This window comes from Xenopus laevis, chromosome 7L (assembly GCF_017654675.1).
Source record: "Xenopus laevis strain J_2021 chromosome 7L, Xenopus_laevis_v10.1, whole genome shotgun sequence".
Taxonomy (NCBI): Eukaryota; Metazoa; Chordata; class Amphibia; order Anura; family Pipidae; genus Xenopus; species Xenopus laevis.
In genome coordinates, this window is record NC_054383.1 from 123,334,079 (window position 1) to 123,350,345 (window position 16,267).

At 40.5% G+C, this 16,267-nt stretch overlaps 1 protein-coding gene across 2 annotated transcripts in view; it reads right to left on the reverse strand.

Annotated features, from left to right (window-relative positions):
* pold1.L (polymerase (DNA directed), delta 1, catalytic subunit L homeolog) overlaps positions 1 to 16,267 on the reverse strand; it is a 71,748-nt gene that overhangs the window by 36,035 nt on the left and 19,446 nt on the right. For both annotated transcript variants that reach the window (XM_041568545.1, NM_001094225.1), the window contains 7 exon segments: positions 15,909 to 16,049; positions 10,617 to 10,727; positions 9,016 to 9,207; positions 7,788 to 7,876; positions 7,394 to 7,510; positions 5,940 to 6,053; positions 4,863 to 5,010 (listed from right to left, as the gene is read on the reverse strand). In XM_041568545.1, coding sequence (XP_041424479.1) covers positions 4,863 to 5,010; positions 5,940 to 6,053; positions 7,394 to 7,510; positions 7,788 to 7,876; positions 9,016 to 9,207; positions 10,617 to 10,727; positions 15,909 to 16,049 — 912 coding nt within the window.

A 16,267-nucleotide genomic window follows, 5' to 3' on the forward strand; every position in this document is an offset into this window, starting at 1 on the left:
CATGTTTAGTAGGATACAGTATTTCTAGCCTTATTCTATTTTAGACTTTACTTCCCCTTTAAGTTATCATCATAATCATCTCTTTAATAGCAAACAGTCCTATGCACATGCAGATTTATTCAGCCAATCTGGTTGTTATTGACCAAACTGGAGAAATCATAAAGAGGGGTGTACAGATATAGAACCTGTTATCCAGAATGCTCAGGCCCAGGTGTTTTTCGGATAATGGATGTTTCCGTAATTTAGATCTTCATACCTTAAGTCTACCAGAAAATCATATAAACATTAAATAAACCCAATAGACTGGTTCTGCTTCAAATAAGGATTAATTATATCTTTGTTGGGAACAAGTACAAGCTACTGTTTTATTATTACAGGGAAAAAGGAAATAATTTTTAAAAATGTGGATCATTTCATTATAATGGAGTCTATGGGAGCCAGCCTTTCCGTAATTTGGAGCTTTCTGGATAATCCAATAATTTGCAGCTTTTAAACATTTCATCCAATCATTAGTCCTTAGTTATATTTCAGGTATAGGATCCGTTATCCGGAAACCTAAGGACTAATTATTGGATGAAATGTTTAAAAGCTGCAAATTATTGGATTTCGAGCAGCCAACGAGCTTTGAAACCCTAGACTATCAAATATATAAATTATGCACTTGGAAATAAACATGATACTCATTTGTACGCATACAGATTCCTTTGTAATAGTATGTGTTGGTCTCCTGAATGGATGGTGGTTCCCTAAAACAGAGTATGCTCCCTGGCTAGCCACGTCTAGTCACACCACTGACCTTAATAAAATAGTAATGTCTGAGACATTAAGAACATTTCTTGAAATTTCCCCAAATTCCCTGCCCACGCCGAGACTGTATAATATCACTAAGAATCGTTTCCAATTTGTCCTGCCAGAAGTGCTTTCAGCCACCAGTGAGGAAGTGAAGGTTTGATGGAAACACAATCATGATAATTCCCTTATGAAGCGTTTCTCTAAAAGAACTGAAGATCCCTGACAGTGCAGGGCTACGGCGACAACCGTGTCAGATTTAGAGTTTTACAGGGAGTGAAACAATCAGGAGGATCCGTCCCAGCCTGAAACATCCCTCAGCCAAAGTGAATGGTGGTGGATTTTCTCATAGTGATCAAAGGGGATTCAGATTCATAAATGTAATCTAAGCTTCCTCATACTGAATTAAGAAACTTTCTAAATACAATCAATTAAAAATTCTGCATTGTTTCTGAAATAATCAGGTTTATCTTCACTATTTCTCTCTCCGCATCTGTTTCTCTTCATTCTGTCTTCATGCAGCAGTTGGGTGTCAGATATTCATTGACAGTTAGATCCAATATATCTTATAGGGGGGCTCATTTGGCCTAGAAGATGTATTAGAGCTCACTCTATTATATATCACCAGACATCATGTCTCTCTACATGCAGAATTTGTGCAAAAGGCAGTTATTTTGTTAGACTTTGTGTGTACTGGAATCAGTTATTTGAGTTATTTTGAGTTTCTCTTCATGCTGTCTTCTTGCAGCAGTTAGGTGTCAGATAATAAATGACAGTTACATTCAATATATCTTATAAGAGGACTTCCTTTCCTAGCAGATGTATTAGAGCTCACTCAAATAACTGATTCCTGTACAAACAAAATCTAACAAAATTATTGCCTTTTGCACAAATTCTGCATGTAGAGAGACATGATGTCTGGTGATTTTAATAGAGTGAGCTCTAATCCATCTTCTAGGCAAAAAGAGCCCCCCTATAAGATATATCTAACTGCCAATGAATATCGGACACCCAACTGCTGCATGAAGAGAGAATGAAGAGAAACAGATGCTGAGAGAGGAATAGTGAACATAAACCGAATTATTTCAGAAACAATGCAGAATTTCTAATTGATTGTATTTAGAAAGTTTCTTACTTCAGTATGATGAAGCTTATATTACATTTTTATTTTCGTGATAGTTCCCCTTTAAAGTTTTATTGTTCTGAGTCTATGCATGGCGTTTAAGCTGGCCACAGACGCAACGATCCGATCGTACGAATCAAAGTGCGATCGGACTTCCTCATCTCCCGACCTGCCACTAACCATTTCCGATCAAATAAAGTAGTAAAAGAACAGATCAGCCGATGTTCTGCCCGACAGCAATCGTACGAAAGTTATGTCCGACAAAAGCTAGTGACAGTCTCCCACTGAAAATCGTACGATCGGCAATACATGCAGAGAGATTACCCGCAGCCGACAGAAATCTTTTAACCTGTCCGAACGACCGATCTCCGCCGAACAAAAAATGTCGGGACTCTCCACACACGGTCCGAAAATCGTACGAATCCTCGATTCGTACGATCAGATCTTTGAGTCTATGGGCAGCTTTACTCTGCAGCAGGGCGTCCCTTGTGTTCATACATAAGTCAGCAGGTCAGACGTTGAGTTTCTGCTCTATTGACACACACTATAACCATGTGTATAGAGAAGATAAGGCAGCTGAACAAAACCCCCTACAGATGCTCTCTCCCCTCTTTTGAAACACCTTGAGAGGATATGTGCTCAGCGCCTGGTTTTCCTCTCAGTATTTTGAAATGAAGACTTGCAGCTTGGGGGCTGTCATGGGCCGATGCTTCTCACGGTTTTGCATGGAGACTTCCTGCTAATGGCAAAGCTCTGCACTTATCAGTTGGGGGCAATATGGACACAAAAAGACAAAGCTTAATGGTCCCTTAGTCCCAATATTATATTTAATGCAATAAAAACATTGTGGGGCCCCCTACCAACTCTGGAGTTGAGAAAGTGGGAACTGCATCCATTAACGATCTCTACAAGAGCAGAGCAAGACAATGGGAATCTCAATAGAAGATATGTTGTAATCCAACAGTTTCCACTGGGATGTAGTTGAGCAAGGCCTGGTATTACTTTATAGACAAAAGGTCTCAATTTGCAAATCACAAAACTGTGTGCAAAAACTGCATCCATTAAACCCCAAACGCACTTCTCCATACTTGTGGTTTGCACCGGCCCCGGACTGGCAATCTGTTTATTCTGTAAAATGCCAGAGAGGCTGCTAGAAGATGCCATAGGCATTTACTTGTTATTGGGCCAGGGAATACTTTGAATCTCAGCCTTGGACTTGGGTTGCACTATAAATGTCTGATTCACCTGCTGCATAAAGTGCAAATTACAGGGTATATGGATTCTATGGAATAACGCATGCCTTTAGGAAGTTGCTCTCAGGGTTTTTATTTAGCATGAAACAACTCAGCTGAATTTTCTTCACCTTCCCCGTTCTGCCTCCATCTTATATGAAATATATTTTAATTCCAGTTTCTCAGTTGTCCATGTCTCTCTACTGTGACAACCTCTTTCTCCGTTACCCAGATGCTTTACTCCATTTCTGCCTTCACCTTTTCCTTTTTCCGTCCTCTCTTTTCTATTATGATTTCCAGTTCTCTTTTGCTCTCCCTTTAATAATCACCCTGCCACTCCCATAACCATATTATGTGGATACACTATATGTTCTCAAGTTATTATGAAAAATAATAATAATGTTTTGAAAGGTTCCCCTTTTCTTTGAAAATCTAAGGCATTCCTAGTACTTGGGTTCATACTATATATATTGCTCAAGTTCTGAGAAAATAAAAATGAAAGCAAATAAATTCTTTCGACACTTACTCAATGTGTCCAGTAGCTCAGGAGATGCACTAAATCACCCCAAACTGCCCATAATTACAAATGCCTGAAAGCACTCGTGCAAACATTTTGTCACTGCCACTTGGAAAGTTACATTTTCAACTGCCTGACAAGCACATGGGCAAGCACTTTAAGCAGTCAATGAGAGTAACTTGAAGGCAACCTGGTCATCCAGTTAAAGTCTTACAGGAACAGTTCAGTGTAAAAATAAAAACTGGGTAAATAGATAGGCTGTGCAAAATAAAAAATGTTTCTAATATAGTTAGTTCGGCAAAAATGTAATGTATAAAGGCTGGAGTGACTGGATGTGTAACATAATAGCCAGAACACTACTTCCTGTTTTTTAGCTCTCTAACTCCAGTTAGTCAGTGACCTGGGTTGCCACCTGGCCGGTATTTTACCGGCCTGGCCGGTAAAAATGCCGGTTGATCCCAAGGTTATTAATAGGGAAAAAAGATAAATATATAGGAAGGCCGGTATTTTTTTTCCAGAAAAGGTGGCAACCCTATCAGTGACTTGAAGGGGGGGCCACATGGGACATAACTGTTCAGTGAGTTTGCAATTGATCCACAGCATTCAGAATAAAATGCACAGCCTATTTACCCAGTTTTTATTTTTACACAGAACAATTCCTTTTAAGACAGAATTGCACCCCAAATCCCACGGCATTGGACCACCATTGTGCAGACAATACATTCCTATGATAGCTGCCTTTATATATGTGTAGGAACGAACATATTGCTTGCCATGTCTAAGCAATGTCTATTAAGGATCTCAGCATAAGTTGCTAAAGGTGGCCATAGATGTTACAATTGCGATCTTTCCAGGAAAAGTTATTTCCAAGAAAGATCGTTAGTTTACACACGTGTAGAGCTGAATGGTCAGAAACTATAGAATTCTACCTGTATCCGACGACTCAGCACTAACAATGGCCGATGTTCTGGTACCTTCAAATGTGCCCAATCAAAATATTCCAGCCGGCTGGACAGACGAGCCTTCTGACAATTTATTGGTCGGCTCATCTCCCACCATACATGCCCTAATTATTGAATGAAAATTTGTTTCCTACCATATTATTGGTGGGTCTATGGCCACCTTTAGAAATTCTATGTATTTTCCATTTAATAAAGCAAACAACTGTTGAAGTCCAGGTCTCTGCATGCTTTAGCCTTACCTGTGATATCTCCAGGCAGGGCAGTTTGCCAACCTGTGCTCCTGTAAAGCCATACACAGAGTTGGCGCTCACTTTCAGTGCAAGCTGACGCCCATCCAGCACCTTCTGTTTAAAAGGGTCAGTCTCTTTCTTTAGTTCTGTCTTTGCCCTGAAATGTAAGGATGTCAATTCAGTGATGATCTCTATGGTGCTCCAGCTGGTGCTAAGCTACAACTACTAGCATTCTCTAAAAAAAAACAGCACTGGAGTATAGCGGGGTGGCAGCTTCAGAAAAAGGAAAGTTATGGGCAGTACAATATGGCGTGTCTCACAATATGTGTCAGCACAACTTCCAATAGCAAATCCCAAGCTGAGCCCCGGATGAAATTCTTGCCGATGTAAATATATATAAGTCATTTTGGCATTTGTGAAGTCACAGAGTCACATATACTGGAACTGAGCAGGCTCAGAGAAGCATTATTTAGTAATTTAGTATCTAACTTCCTGCTGTTCCTGGCAATAGTAGATAAAGGCCGAATTATGTGGCTCACCAGTGCCTACTAAAAATCAGCATAAGCGCACATTGTAAATGTTATCTTTAATCAAGATAGTGAAGCTTTAACTTATAAAAGCTCATTGCACATGTCAATGGATGTACAACGGTGTTTAAAGGGACAGTAGCAGTGTGTATAGGCACACACCCACAAGTTTGGCACGAGGAAGGGCACTGTTGCTGAACAAAATGGTGGGCTAATACAAAGAAATACACTTTTTTTGAAGCTGTGTGAGTGCAATTCTTTGTTTAGTATGTATTTAGGGTCCACACGAAACGTATAGAATACATGGTATCTTACATAAATCAACACAAAACACATCCGAAGGGTCTCTGCTCAGATTGCTTTACAATTAAACAGTGTATGACCACATAACAGACTAGTGATACAATTTTATGAATGGGTTTCAGCTAAAAAAAACAAAAAACTCTCAATACCCAGAGCCTGCCTCTCTCTGATGTCATCAGAGAAGTTGGGTAGCGCTGGATATATCAAGTCCCTTTTGAACTTAAGACAGACAGAGACCCATTCTTTACTTATTTACCTTTTCCGGGCACACAACAGGTTTTCCAGAATTTCAGGGAGCAGTCCTTTCCTTACACTTGCCTTAACAAAACAATCTCCAGTCGGGGTCTTGATAAAATCTTCAGGATTGAGCCTGGACAGTTCCAGAAAACACACAGGGTTAAAATACAAGTGATACACAGATCCAACAAACCAAGCCCCGGGTCAGTACTTAGGGTAAGGCCACACGAGGAGATTCAGGGAGATTTTGTCGCCTGGCGACTAATCGCCTCGTCTTTTGAGCCACTATCTCCCCGAACTGCCTCAGCGTTTCCCCCCATAGGCTAGAATGAAAAATCACCTGCGCTACTGCACACGCAGCAATGTGTTTTCTATAGTCGCTCGAAGTTGCCTACTGAGGCAACTTGGGCGACTATTGAAAACGAATCGCCGCGTATGCATTAGCGCAGGCGACTTTTCATTCTAGCCTATGGGGAAAAACGCTGAAGCAGTTCGGGGAGATAGTGGCTCAAAAGACGAGGCGATTAGTCGCCAGGCGACAAAACCCCCCCAGAATCTCCTCGTGTGGACTAGCCCTTAGGGAACACTGAACATACACAGGAACAGCTGCTTGTTTGGAGAGGGATCTTTTGAGTAATCAGAGCAGATAAGGGGGTCACTTCATGGGATTTCTCAGCTTTCCCAACTGACTGGCAATAGTTTTGGTGTAATACACAGTAAACTGCAGATGTGCTCAAGATTGGCCTATACTTACAGGGTTAAGTAAGCATGGTCTATCTACATTTTTGAAATGGTTTAAAAGGAGAACTAAACCCTAAAAATAAATATGCCTAAAAATGACATTTTATATACTGAACTTATTGCATCAGCCTAACGTTTCAGTTAGTCAATAGCAGCAATGATCCAGGACTTCAAACTTGTCACAGGGGGTCACCATCTTGGAAAGTGTCTGTGACACTCACATGCTCAGTGGGCTCTGAGCAGCTGTTGAGAAGCTAAGCTTAGGGCTCGTCACTAATTATCCAGCAGAAAATGAGCTTCCCCTGTAATATAAGCTGATGCTACAGGGCTGATTATTAAATTCTGATGCTAATTGCACTGGTTTCTGTGCTGCCATGTAGTAATTATCTGTATTAATTACTAATCAGCCTTATATTGTGACATTTCTATTCTATGTGTACTGTATATTGTGAGTGGGTCCCTAAGCTCAGTAACAGCAGCACGGAGCATGTGCAGCAGAAAGGAAGATGGGGAGCTACTGGGGCATCTTTGGAGACACAGATCTTTACTGCTAAAGGGCTGTGGTTGCCTTGGGCTGGTACCGAAGCCCAAAACAATTTCCAGCCTACTTGTTTAGTTAAGCTTTAGATCTCCTTTAACATTACGAAGGTAAGATTAAGGCTCAATTCAATCAAGTATATGTGAATCTCCAAATATATGGTGCACTGAAGTAATAGTTAGCGGCACACTTACCCATATTTCTCTACAGATCCAGACTGCAACAGTGTGGTGTAGCATAGATTATGTGCCATCATAATAGATGGATACAGAGACGAGAAATCAAGAGTGGCTATTGGCACATCGTAATACCTGCAATTACATCATAGGCATGTTTATCACTGGATCGTACAACAAACACACTAAGCGGACATAAGTGTTAGTTCAGGGCTTCGGAGATGCGCCTTGCATGTTATAATATAATAAAATATTTTAAAGGAGTGGTTTCTCTATGATGTCAACATTATTGCAGTGCATCCTTGACACGCGTGTATTCTGACAAGCAGCTCCATAAACCAGTGGTAATAAAGTTCAGTATATTCAGTACATTTTGCTACCTGGTGGATGTGACATTGTATAATGTACTTACCCTTTCAGGGGTTCAATGACCGTGGCCCCAGTGTAATCTTCACCTCCCTCTGACCTGACCACAGGCATCACCAGGTCCTGTTTCATGGCCTAAGTTATCCAAAAAGAATTCAAATTGAGTTTTATAGTTTGATAGATAGGCAGAACCCTAAAGTCGTTGTAAATATACACATTTCCCAAAGAATTCTACCGAATCCTAAGCTTGGCCACTGCTTTCTGTAGTGTTTATACAAAATGCCCAAAGTACAAACATTAGACGTTATGTTGCCCTTTTTACAGCCCGCAACAATTTTAAATAAAAAAAAAAAATTAAAAATTGTTTGCTGCAAAAGTGCTCAGTAATTTTAAATTAATATGTTTTGAGGGTATACACTGCATTTAAGCTCCAGGAGATATATCATTTACAGCCAGTGTGTTGTAAAACAGCTCTATGCTAACCAAATAATGGCTAAAGCTGGACATACATAGGGAGATTCACATGTTTGACAGTGTCGCCAATCAGATCTCTTCCCAATATACCCACTTTGAGGTGGGAGATATCGGGCTGATCCGATCATGGGCCCACAAAGATAGGATCACAATGAGAAAATGGGTGGTCAGTTTGAAGATCGCATCAACGAATCGATATGGTCCTCGAACCAACGGAATTTGTAAACCTGCCAATCAACATCTGGCTGACTTTCGGCCAAAAATCTAACAGGGAAGCCCATCAGAGCGCCTATATACTGCCCAATAAATTGCCGACTTAATCTGTTGGCAGCTTATATCTGTCCATGTGTGGTGGCCATAGACGTAACAATTACAAGCCTTCCTGGAAAAGATCTTCCCAAGAATGATCGTTCGTTTCAACACACACGTATAACCAAATGTATAACCAGTATGTCCACATCGGTCAACTTGTTTTCCCACCATACATGCACCAAATATCGCACGAAAATTAATTTTGTACGATAATATCAGTGCATGTATGGCCACCTTAACTCTTTAGCAGAAATACAGAGTGCTTACTAGTAATAGCAGGGATGGTACCAGTTACAGGATTCCGATATAAGCAGAAGTGTGTATATGAGGCATGAGTTTCAATAGAGATGGTGTATGAATGGCGGCCTACCTGCAACTGGCACATTGCATAAATAATATAACTGGACACTTTGAGGTCACACCTAATCCATTACTGGAGAATACAGGCATTTCAGGGTGATTGTTAAAATTCAATTAAAAGCTCGGACCTGTCTTAAAAGCTGAGACACCACTTTAATCTGCTGGCCACGAGACAGTAGGTAACTGAGGGGAACGCCAGTCACACGTGCCATTTCCATGTAGTTGATGACGCACATAAGTTTCTCCAGGAGACGAAGGGGCAGGTAGGCATCCTTTAGGCAATAAACAGCCAGTCGCCTGCGGGTCTGCTCGTTGCCATTCTGATACAAAAGGAAAGAAGACAGAATCCAGTTTTTAGATTTATATACAGGTGATTTGGCAGCATGATGTACGTTCTATAGAATAACACACAGATTCTTATTCCCAAATGTTTTCTGTTTTTTTAGGACAAATCGAAAAGTACAAGCATGCGAATTCGCTACATCGGATTTTATTTTACCCCAATGCCTAGTTTAAAGGAGAAGTAAAGCCAAACTAAAGAAGTAGGCTAGAAATGTTGTACACATTATCCTTTGGGGTCTGCACCAGCCCAAGGCAACCACAGCCCTTTAGCAGTAAAGATCTGTGTCTCCAAAGATGCCCCAGTAGCTCCGCATCTTCTTTTCTGCTGATTCACTGCACATGCTCTGTGCTGCTGTCACTTACTGAGCTCAGGGACCCACTCACACTATACAGTACACATAAGGTTACCACCTTTCGCACAAATTTTTACCGGCTGGCCAGAGGCGGGGGAGGATCATGATGTCACAAGGTGGTGGTGGGTGATGTAAAAAGGGGCATAGCTATGCTGCAGCAGGGATCTACAAGGAGGAGATCTGGGAAGGGAAAGGGTAAGTTCTAGGCTGCTTGAGGGCTTAGGTGGGCAGGCCAATGGCTACAGGCAAAACAACTACATTGCCGGTAAATTTGTAATACTGGCTCCGGCCTGGGCGGATGTTGTACCGGCCAAGTGGCAACCCTAAGTACACATAGAATAGAAATGTCACAATATAATGCTGATTAGTAATTAATACAGATAAAGTCCAATAATGAGGCAGATCATACACGGGCCAACCCGTGACCCTCCATACAGGAAACTAGAACTGCCAATGACAGATAAAAGACAAGGAATGCTGAAAACTGACACTTTCCAACCATCTGAAGGACCCTAGTTTGCACATACCGTAAGTGTTTTCAATTAGGGATGCACAGAATGAAGGATTTGGTTTGGTATTCGGCCTTTTTCAGCAGGATTTGGCTAAATATTCGTGCCTGGCCAAACCGAATTCTTAAAATCATGTGACTTTTTGTCACAAAGCAAGGAAGTAAAAAATGTTTTAGCCGTGCAAATGCAAATGCAAATTAGGGTCCAGTATTTCCCTGAATCTTTCACGAATGATTCCAAAATAGTGGATTCGGTGCATCCCTACTTTCAACATTATTATTTTCTAGGCATTAGGCCAACAGCCAATCACAGTGGACTTCTCTTTAAACATAAACTAAATTGCCAGATAGGACATCAACCACTTAACGGATATTATGTTACTTTTGACATCTATGAAAATGAGTTCCATTAGTTTAATGGCAAATAAAAGAATGAGAACTAACAGATAAATAGGGCATACTTTCCCTTTAACAGAGGCGCCTAATAGATCATATCAGTCTACACGATCTTAGGGCTTTATGGTACCTGTAAGTCAGTAATGATGGAGTGCTGCACATCTTCCTTCTGTTCTTGTAGGAAATGGAAACTCACAGCATTTAAAGTATAAGAACGGAGCTTATAGTCTCGCAGGAGAACCTGAAATAAAGGAGCAGCGGTGAGAGGCAAGTAAAATTAGAGAAATGTATTAATAAAAGAAGACTTGGCCCATTGACTAAACGTATGGGGGTGGGCTGTATAATCACATAAGATAGTATAAGATTTAACAGAACTGGACTCATTACTTAAGTAAGAAGGGCTCACTGGGGGGTTACCTGATAAAACTGGCACCCAAATGATTTATTGCTTAGCTCCTATACTGGGGAGATGGACTAACCAATAGTAGGATTGACTCTCAGAATCCTCTTGCATATGTTTCCATATTATATAGCAAGAATCTTAGATTATAGTGAGTTGTGGATTAGTAAATGCCAGATACTCATGGGCCCTAATATAATTATAGTCTCCTCATGGGTGATGGGAAATCTCTGCTACCTGCGGGTGACAAACTGCACGTGAGACAAATGAAGGTTACTGCAGGTAAAACACATGAGTCAGGTAATTCCTTCCTTCCCTAAAGCAAGCCATGTTCTGCTGTACAGCACTATGTACATAAGATAAATTGTACTACAGTGCAATCTCGATTTTAAGTTTTCCCGCATTTAACATTTTTTATTTGTGGTCCCACCAATTTATAATGCATTTCAATGGGTCCATTTAAGTAATGTTTTCCCGGATTTTACATCGAAATTTTGTCTTTATGTACTCAAAAACTGTTTTTTTCCCTCTATGAATGTTATTATTTATGAAATACAGAGGCTTAAAATACTAACCAGATGTATATTGTGCCAGGGTTCTGCCTATAAATGGTCAATTGCAATGAGTCTGCCCGTTATACAGTCCTGCACCAATCACTTATTGCTTTAGCTTGTGTATGTGACTGACAGAGAGTCCCATAGTGTAACATTAACACTGCAATGTTTTACTCTTGTTATTAACACAGTAAATATTGTATCTCAAAGTAAAACGGACTCCTGTGCTTATATCCTTTCAGTTCTTAAAGAAAAAGTTACTGTAAAGGGGTTGTTCACCTTCCAAATGCTTTTTCAGTTCAATTGTTCTCCAGAAATAAAGACTTTTTTCCAAGTGCTTTCCATTTTTTACCATTTTTCCAAGTTGAATGTCCCTGTCTCTGGTGTTTCAGTCTGGCAGCTCAGTAATTCAGGTGCAGACTCAAAACAGTTAAAATTTTGCAACATTTAGTTGATCCATTTCTCAGCAGCATCTCTGGAGTATTAGCAACTATTGTATCAATTCTAACAGCTGCCTGTAATGAAACTCAAGGATTCTGCTCAGCAGGGACAAAGATAAGAAATGGATCAACTACCGTATATACTCGAGTATAAGCCGACCCGAGTATAAGCCGAGGTACCTAATTTTACCTACGAAAACTGGGAAAACTTATTGACTCTAGTATAAGCCTAGACACAACTACAGCCCTGTCTCCCAGCAGCGCACATTCTGCCAAAGCGACCCCCCCAGCGATCAACCGGACTTCTTTGCAAAACTGATGGTGACAGAGAATTGCCAAACGGATTACTGTGTGCATTGTCCCACTGTCCCACTACCATGTGCAGAGGGTGCTGTGTGATATTGCCATCACTGTTAATCTTTCGTATAACCAACAGAGGGCGCTGTGTGATATTCCAGTCACTGTTAATCTTTCGTATAACCAACAGAGGGCGCTGTGTGATATTGCAGTCCCTGTTATTCTTTCATACAACCAACAGATGGCACTGTGTGATATTGCAGTCCCTGTTATTCTTTCATAAAACCAACAGATGGTGCTGTGTGATATTGCAGTCACTGTTAATCTTTCATATAACCAACAGAGGGCGTACTGTTATTCTTTCATATAACCAACAGAGGGCATTGTGGGATATTGCAGTCTCTCCCCAAGTGAACTGTTGGTATAGGAATGATTAAAAGTGACTGCAATTTCAGCTACTCGGGTCGGGTACCGCTGACCCGAGTATAAGCCGAGGTAGACTTTTTCAGCACATTTTGGATGCTGAAAAACTCGGCTTATACTCGGGTATATACGGTAAATGTATCAATTTAGAACAATTTCGAGAGTCGGCGACCCCCCCCCCTCTCCAAGAGCTGCTTTAGAAGGTGAAAAATTAAGTAATTGGAAAGTTTTTATTTCTGGTGAACTGTCTGAGACCAACTGAAAAAAGCTGAAAGGTGTACGACCCATTTAATACATTTCTATGATTTTAAATTTGCCCGGATTTTACATACATTTTTCCTGGTCCACTGAAAAACGTAAAATGGGGGTTTCTACTGTATATGAATAAAATATACATAAATTACTTGAGTTCATAAATTACTTGAGAACAAATTACTTGAGACCAAAGCAAATAAGAGCAGAAAATAGTTGCACCATGAAAGCACAAAAAAGCCACAATAACCCTAAAGGTGGCCCTAGACTAACAGATAATATTGTACAAACTAATTTTTGTACAATATTCGGTGAGTGTATGGTGGGAGACGAGCCGACCTATATCAGCGAGCTGGCAGGAAAATTTTGATTGGGCGCCTTTGAAGACACCTGAACATCGGCCATTGTTAGTGCTGAATTGTCAGATACAGGTAGAATTCTATTGTTTCTATATGTATATCCGATGTTTCAGCTCTACACATGTGTATTGAAACAAATGATCTTTCTTGGAAACATCTTTTCCAGGAGAGATCATAATTGTAACGTCTATGGCCAACTTTAGAGAGGTGAATTAAAACGTGTCAGTCAAATGGAAATGATTTGTATCCAGACAACAATATCCCTTTAAGCCAGTAACAAGTGTGTTTACCTTTCGATAAACAGAACTCAGTGAAAGAGAAACATCACATAGTGCCAAAAGCCGCCGCTTAATGATCGAGCCATCTCTTTGATTCAGGAAGAATTTCCCCTTTTTCTAGTCAATACATCAGCTGCTCCCACTGACCTTCCTGAAAACTCCCAAACACAACATCACTACACAAACAGCCGTCATAAATGTCATAAAGTGAGTCGGCTCTACCCGTGGCTAATGGCACTGCAAACAGTGGCATTGCTATACACACATATATGTATCATGGGCAAAAGCTAGAACTCATAAAATCCAGCCAATAGATTCTTTACGGGCAATTTATTATTGCTAGTGATGAGCAAATGTCTCTTTTCACTTCGGCAAAAAATTAGCGAAACTGCACTGAAATTTCACGAAGCGCATAGAAGTTAATCAGCGTTTTTAGGTGCAACTAATTTTTCTTGCTCCATATGCATTAAAATCAATGCTCGTTTTTTCTTATGGCGACTTTTTATGTCCTAATGCATTAAAGTCAATGGGCGTTTTTTCTTATGGCGACTTTTTTGTCCTAATGCATTAGTCAATTGGCGTTTTTTTACTTATGGCGACTTTTTTCTCGGAATGCATTAAAGTCAATGGGTGTTTTTTCTTAAGGCGACTTTTTTGTCCTAATGCATTAAAGTCAATTGGCGTTTTTTCTTATGGCGACTTTTTTTTCTCGGAATGCATTAAAGTCAATTGGCGTTTTTTCTTATGGCGACTTTTTTTCTCGGAATGCATAAAAGTTAATGGGCGTTTTTTCTTATGGCTACTTTTCCCAAGGCAAATTTTCACCAGTTTCACTGGGCTGCTGGCAGTGCAGCATGGCAGTTGCACCATTGGTAGGAACAAAGCAGGATCCCGCACACCCAACAGATGACAACAATATGCCTGGTGCTCACTGGCAGAGGTTCGGCAAGCCCCACAACAGAGTACAGCAAAGGAATTCCAACGGCAAACAGGACTATGAGAAATCTTCAAAAATTTATTTCAAAGCGGAGTGCGATGCACCGCATTCCGCTTTGAAATAAATTTTTGAAGATTTCTCATAGTCCTGTGTGTAGTTGCACCATTGGGCCAGAAGCTGCCTTTTCTCCTATGATTTAAAAATATTCCCTTAGAGAAATGAGGCAATTGCAAACCTAAGTTTCCTCTTTACTAAACGTATGCATACAAGCTGCTTACACAAACCCAACATTACTATATGCACTGCCATCATAAAGTAAGTGACAAATGACATTGTAAACAAACTCTATGCAGATCAATGAATGGAAAAGGATTGATAGAGATAGCTCTGGAATGAATGCACGCTAACATGGGACCTCAGCATTGTAAACCATACGAAGATCCTTCACTTGCATCTCTGTTCCTTTCATTAGTCTCAGGATGTTGGAAGATGTAGTTCAACAGCTATAGGATCCTGGATAGACAACTCTTTATTAATCAGTAAAAAAGTAGATGTGTGAAGTTGGCCCATACAGGGTCCAATGCCAACACCTGACAACTGCTTTTTAGTCTTTTGGGGATAAGCAAGACAGCTATCTGGCTAGCTTGTTTGCTAATGACCATATCAAACTGGTTTCCACAGGCCCCCAGTGCTATCTGTTCACTGGGAGGGAATGCAAACTTTTAGACGGGCATGATCTGGACCAGCTAATGGGCTGCAAGACATAAATGTACCCTCGTTTGTTTAAAAACTGCCCTAATATGCCTGACCCATTCCACCCCATCAATGCAAGTGTTCATTCACATAACTGGGTATACAACATTTATTTTCACAGCTGACCGAAATTGGGTATCCTCGCCAACAAGAATGAAAGTACAGGTATAGGACCAGTTATCCAGAATCCACAGGACCTGGTGTTTTCCTGGACAAGGGACCTTAATCATAATTTGGATCTTCATGCCTCAAGTCTACTAGATAATCATGTAAACATTAAATATACCCAATAGGCTGGTTTCCAGTAAGTATTAATTATATCTTAGTTGGGATCAAGTATAATGGAGTCTATGGGAGATGTCCTTTCCGTAATTCAGATCTTTCTGGATAACGGGTTTCCGGATAATTGTAAAATTGTGAACACAATTATATGTTTCCCCTCCCCATCTATTTGTGATTGGTGGTTTGGTCTTTAAATATTGACCCTTGTTTGTCATTGATATTGCCTATGACTAAGTGTCCTCGACACGAAACACGTCAGGCACGAGTAGCTTATACTAATTAAGATTTATATTTTTACTCTACATTTGTCTGATCCCTGCGTGACCTTTGAGTGCCTTGCTCCAACCTTTTTGCTTTCTTTCCAGATAACTGATGCCATACCTGTACCACCACAGTCTGCCCAACCCACTAGCAGATGTCATGCCAAACTGCTAACGCAACAGATACCTGCAACAAGTCGAATTGAACCCGACCCTCTGTGTTAATGACTTTGTTCTCCCGTCGGCCCATCTGTTTGGACTGGAAAGAAGAATCTCGGATAACAGATTTGAGAGATCGGATTCTGCCAAGAAAAGGAAAAGTAGAAACCTAGAAGTAGGAAAAATATAGTTGTTAGCATTATTCCTAAAAGAACAATATCTCATCCAGGAAAATCAACTAAAACGCTACAAATGATTGGGCTACAATTCAGCTGCCTTTTGCATAGCATACCCAACATGCACCTACAGTAGCCCACCAGGAAGGGGGCAAATTGTAATCAGAAACATATTAAACCAAGAGGTGGCAGATTTTGTTTAGTTTTTGGC